Source organism: Trypanosoma theileri, assembly GCF_002087225.1.
Source record: "Trypanosoma theileri isolate Edinburgh chromosome Unknown TM35_Tth_35_V1, whole genome shotgun sequence".
Lineage (NCBI taxonomy): Eukaryota > Euglenozoa > Kinetoplastea > Trypanosomatida > Trypanosomatidae > Trypanosoma > Trypanosoma theileri.
Genome location: NW_021639877.1, coordinates 230,911 through 236,953, shown reverse-complemented (window position 1 = coordinate 236,953; position 6,043 = coordinate 230,911). Strand labels below are relative to the sequence as shown.

At 42.8% G+C, this 6,043-nt stretch overlaps 2 protein-coding genes across 2 annotated transcripts; both read right to left on the bottom strand.

The window, feature by feature from the left end:
- Window position 1: 1 nt before the first annotated feature.
- On the bottom strand, window positions 2–670 carry TM35_000351880 (Tbingi protein; the record flags this gene model as incomplete). Its single annotated transcript, XM_029029241.1, has 1 exon — window positions 2–670. A coding segment is annotated over one exon (669 nt), but the record flags the coding sequence as incomplete, so codon positions are not given.
- Window positions 671–3,154: 2,484 nt separating this feature from the next.
- Window positions 3,155–4,714, bottom strand: TM35_000351870 (uncharacterized protein; the record flags this gene model as incomplete). Its single annotated transcript, XM_029029240.1, has 1 exon — window positions 3,155–4,714. One exon carries the CDS (start codon window positions 4,712–4,714, stop codon window positions 3,155–3,157), a length of 1,560 nt encoding a protein of 519 aa, XP_028879509.1.
- Between the last annotated feature and the right edge of the window lie 1,329 nt (window positions 4,715–6,043).

Here is a 6,043-nt window from a genome sequence, read left to right as displayed (position 1 = left end):
CATTGGTGGAATTCGATTTTTTGGGCAGACCCTCTCCTTCATGGAATTTTCTGCAGTGTATTACGAGGGAGTCTAGGTGGGCGTAGAACTTCTGGCATAGTCCACATTGGACTTTTTCTCTGTCCTCACGCTCCGGTGGCGACGTATCTCGCTGGCGTTTCTTATTGCGTGGAAACGTTACTTGTATTGTTGCCGGCAAAATTGGAGTTCCAGGTGGATGTTTAAACTTTTTGTGGCAGGCGAGAGCTCCAATGTTGCCAAAGTCGCGGAGGCAGAATTCGCATCGTAGTGAAGCAGGCTGTGGGAAGAGCTGAGGGCGAGGTGCGTCCTTTGTGGGGTTCTCAGGATGTTTTGCTCGAATATGGGCTTTGAGACCTGTTTTAGAGCGCGCTATCATATCACATTTGTCACAGGGAAATGCTGACTCTTCTGTAATCGGTTCCTCGGCTCGCGGGCGTTTTCTCTCTGGGAGAGGGCATGTGACATTGTGCATGTATCTAAGGTGGCGCGTTAATCCATTTTGAAGCGGAAATGTTCGTTTACACATACTGCAGGCAAACGGATGAGGTTTTGCTTTAGGGCGAAGTGGGATGGGGTAACGTTGTGTCCGGAGGTGAGGGTTGTGAAGGTGGCGGAGGTTCTGGCGGGATGTCCGGCGGAGGTGGCTCATGGGGGAATTTGATTCTTCCAGAGCGCGTCGGCTCTCTTGAACACATGTGTTTGTTGACCATATGTACTACTGCGGTGTTCCTGCATGAGTATTGTGCCCCGCATTCAGTGCAGGTGGCAGGGTCTGTTGCTTTGTTTAGTGCATAGCGCGGTCTTTTCTGGCTAGGTGGAATAACGGGTGTCGGCGTACTGACTTTTTGGGGATTACACCAACGACAACCAGGAGGAATATGGGTTTGTATCTTTCGCAGCAACCAGCCATAGCGATGCGAAGCACCTGTGCGAAAACGTGCTAAGGCTGTTTCTTCTTCTTTAGTAAGTTCCGGATTATCTTTGGTGGGGTCCCAGGATCCCGTGATTTTTGATCTATGGGAGGGAGGGGGCGTATCCTCTCCTTTAAGTATTCGTTTAGCGTAGGCTATTATATCTGTGATCCAAGTATCAGTTCTTTGTGGGAGTTCTGCATCTTTTTTGGCTTCTGTGTCGCATTGCTCATTTTTTACTACACCGCAGTGACCAAAACCGGAGACATATTCTTTTCACAAGCTCCCAGAAAAAAAAAAAAAAAAAAAAAAACCAGACGAAGCACACACCCTCAGGGCGAAAAATAAATTCGGAATAGCGCTAGGAAGTTTGAAAAGGAATTCGCTCTTTTCCGCGACGACCGGAATCGAGATTGGCAAGGAAAGGGCGCCAGAGAGTCCAAAACCACGGACGAGGGCAACACGAAATTTCATGGGAAATGTAACCAAAAGAACATTTTCAGAGGAACCACAAAAACTGTTTTGGAAATTCCATTGAAAATGACGATAGTCACAGAACCGCGGCCTAGGTTCCAAACCCCGTCGTCCCGGCCAAGAGGATTGGGGCCAGGGTCATCACCTTAAAAGGAATAAAAAGACTAACACGGAATCGAATAATAAGTGGGATTCTACGATCCATAGCTGAAAACACAAAATCTTTTCACTCAACTTGCAAAGCGAACACACTGGTACGTTAAAAGTAGACAAGAATATATCCCTATAGAACTCCGAATCCCCAGCCCAAACGTCTGGTCTTCTGGCCCTCTTGCGCATACTTTTCCTGCTCTGCGATAAAAGGCGTCGCCGTAGCAATCGTATTCGATTGCTGTCATCACAGAGATTCCCAACATTACAAAGGTAACATATGCAATGAACTCTAAAACCGAACGAAATTCAAACATTTCTTTCATGCTTAGAGTTTTCCCGCAAACCCCGGTAAAACAATTTTAGGGTAAGATTAAAAAAAAAAAAAAGAATTAAAGGGAAAACAAAAAAAAGGGGTATGAACTCCTTGAATAACCCAGTGCATAGTAAAACGAATATCCACCCTCGCTGAGAGGGCACGTATAACAAATACACAGGTTGTGAGCAGACAGGTGTCACACATATACACAAAGAAACTGGAGAGAGGGGAAAAAATCCATCATCTCTCTTTTTCCACGTGCAGCAAATGGAAAAGAAAGATTTTTTTTTTAATAGTACTCCTGTCGCAGAAAAGTAAAGTAGAGGAAAAACAATAAAATGAAAGGTTGATCCATTTCTTTCTTACTTATTTTTTTTTTTTTGCGACCCACTTTCGTTTATTACTTTCTTTTCCTCCTTTTCCACGTGTGTTATTGTTTCTTTACTTCTCCCCCAACCCCCCCTTCCCCCTTTCTGCCCGTGGTTTGTAACTGAAAGTCACACACCCTTCACATACACCTACACTCCTGCACATTATTCACATGTTTTTTTTTTTTTCTTTCTTTCTTTCTTTCTTTCCTCACCCCTCTACCATTCATTTCTTTCTCTCGTGCGTGCCAACGTTTCACACCAACGAGGGCGTCAAGGAGGAAGTATATCTAGAAAAAAAAAAAAAAAAAAAATCCCTTCAAGAAAAAGCAGTACGGTAGCGGAAAGAAATTAGGCGATGAAAAAAAGAAAAATCCAAAGAAAGAAGAAAAACAGAAGAAACTGAAGGACCAGAGTATATATATTGTTATTCTTCAAGCGTTCCATTATTCTGGTTTTCACCATTCCTTTTTTTTTTCTTCTCGGTTCCCTTTCCTCACCCTCCTCATCCAGAGTGCTCTTGTAGGGATAAAAAAAAAGTTTTTTACCTACCTATACCGCTACTGGGTCGTTTTATATATAAACTGTTATGTTGCACCAGTATCGTGTCCCCATTGTACATACATAAAGAATCATAGGTAGATGTATCCATATAATAATAATAATAATAATAATAATAATAATAATAATAATACTTGGGACTTCATGAGTTTTATCAAACGTCATCAGCCGCAATGACCAAGACCTGTGTGATTTTGGCCTCACACAGAAACGGGCAGAGGCTCACATTTAGATAGATATAAATATGCTCAGAGAAGAAGGAATGTGCTGCAGGAAGGGGTACAAGAAGTAATCTTGCTCTTAATTTATTTTCTCATTGAACCCGTATCACTTTCAAACGCCCAGATTTACTAGAAGAAAAAACCTTCAGGATTTTCCTTCGCGCGTAGTTGCTCTTCAATCCACTCCACCTGTGCCTCATCCAGGCTGTCAGCGTAAGCACTGCTATTCATCTCCCACAGATCATCATCATAATCATCATCGTCATCATCATCAGCATAAGCAGATCCAGCACGGTCTGTGAAAACACCATTCCCGGGAACACAAGTAGAAGAGGCAGCACCATGTGCGTTTATAGTGATAGACGCAGTAGAGGAGGGACGACGGCGAAGAAATCGCCGCGTTGTAGCACGCGGTCCTTCCAAGTCCCAATATCCACCAGCACAATGGTAAACCTCAAAGTTTGTTGGAAGCACCGTCGCCAATTCAAACACTTGTTGTTGTTGTTGTTGTTGAGTCATATAAACAACATCCTCATCATCATCATCTTCTTCACCACTGCTACTGTCACTACTTCCTCGAAGTAAGTGAAGCATTGCAGCTTCATCCATTGCCTCCGCATCTGTAAAGGGAACACGGAGGTGACGGACATTATCAGAACCAGTATCATCCTTTACATCTGGCGGGCATACAATACTACCACTGCTGTTACTGGTAACGCTGGGTCCAGTAGTGGGCACGGGTCGTTGCTGTTGATGATTAGGGAAGCTAGGAGAAAGTGGATAGAGCGGAGTTGAACGCTGCTGAGATTCACCACCACAAGCACTAGCAACACCAGCAACACCGATGGATGACGAAGAAGGTGAACGGACCGCAGCAACGCCGGAACAAGCACCAAGAGTGACAGAAAGACGCAAACGTGGAGTTTCTCTGGCAAGAGGAGTGCGGGGAAACTCCAACGTTGTTGTCCTAATCCCTGGTTGTTGAACAGAAGCACTGCTTGTTACAATGCTCCCAGTACTCTCTTTTTGCAACAACTGGACATCTCGAAGAGAAGTCAAATCTCCCAATTCTGGTATTTCCAGTGTTGAAGATAATGTACTAAGTTCTGTAACGGATCGTGGCTGAAATGGTGCTGCGTGCACTGACAACCCACGCCTACTCAACGATGCACGCAGGGAATTCTCATCAGCACTTAGAGAATTGGTAATCGCGCTTGAAGTCAACTGAGGGGCCGCATGAAAAGAGGTCATACCCCCTAAAGAGAAGTCTATTGTACGCGAACTGTCAATTTGCTGCTGAGGCACATTTAACGTACTCTCAGCTCGTCCTGATGTAGTCAAATCACTCTGTATAGTAGTCATTCTTCCCGGCGAAGTGCGCTGCACACATGCGGGGGCAGACGGAAACATTTGTTGTTCTCTTGTGATAACTGTTTTTGCCGACACCGCCGTAGGAGTAGGAGCCGTCAACGCCCGGGTGATTCCAAGGCTAGAGCTACGGGTGCAAACTGCTTGACAAGCCGCGCGCCAACCCTCAACAGCCTCAACAGCAGCAGTACTAGAAGTAGCAGTAGCAGTAGCAGTAGTAAGAGCAGGTGTGGGAGGGCATTCATCTGCAGCTGTAGCCGGTGAAGCACTTATACGTACTGCTGTTCCCTTCGGAACCGTCGATGGTGATGGTCCAATCATTGCACGACAAGTTGGAGGGAATAGATTGGTAGGGAAGGCAAAACAATAAAAAAAAAAAAAATCCACTGCGAATACGACGACAAAAGTAACACGATTGATAGAGTAAAATAATAAAAGAAATGGGAGGAGAGGGAACGAGGTGTGTGAAGTAAGAAAAGGATTCCAGTAAAAAAAAGAATCCAAACCCTTAATTACACTTTGAGCACACGCCTCCCTTTTTTTTTTTGTTTTGTTTTCTTTTCTGAACCCGTTACTCCTCAAGATGAGCTCAAATTCCACTTTAGTAGTGTTGCAGGTTCAATAAACACGCTGAATGTAAAAGCGAAGGATGTCTTTGTCGCCTCGTTGGTGTTGGTAATATACGTATGTGTATTGCAGGTGCAGACGAGGGAAAGACGAAAAAAAAAAAAAAAAATGAACAACTTGAGTGAAAGTATGAGACAAGAAAGAAAAAAAGAAGTAGAAAAGAAAAACGATGACTAAAGGGAGGGAGGAGCAAAAAAAAAAAAAAAAAGAAAGTCAAGACTAGACCAAGTGGATAAGCACCCTTCTTTCTTTATTTGGGTTTTTTTTTTTTTTTTTTTTTTTTTTCCTTGTTTCTTTGTATCGCTCAATTAAAATTGGTTTGATAGGCACTTTTACCACTAAAACACTTTGTTGTAGTTAATTGACTCCGTCATGGTGTGTATTTATAGAAGAAGGTAGAAGACAAATAAAAAAAAGAAGAGTAGTGAAAAAAAAACATAATGCCACTTCTGGATGGAGCACATCCTAAAAGAAAAAAAAGCAAGGAATAAGGAAATGATAAAAAAAGAAAAAGAAAAAGAACACCCACAGTGGGTGAACCCATACAGACGTACTCATATACAAACTCACACTAACACTTACACATAAGAGAGAAAGAAGTAGTGAGAGAGATGGCAAAACTGCATGCAACGCACTCACCCCCATTTGCAACAGAGCACACAAGTAATACTGAAGAAACAGGAATAAGAAGAAAGAATGGAGGAGATCTGACATTTAAACACAGAAAAAAACAAAACAATGAAACAAAACAATGAAACATCACGAAACAAAATAGAATGAAACATCACGAAACAAGAAGTGAAAGAAACACATTTTTGAGCCTACTACATTGAGTATCGCAAGCATCATTCCACACACATACACAAAAATCTTGGTTACTGCAAAATTGTCTCACTCAACATTCAACAACAACAGGAAAGAAAAACAGCGCGTGATTTGCGCGTCGTACAATCAACTTTTCTACCCTTTTTCATTCACCGTGTGCCAATTTTATCTTTCCTTCAATCTCTTTTTTTTTTTTTT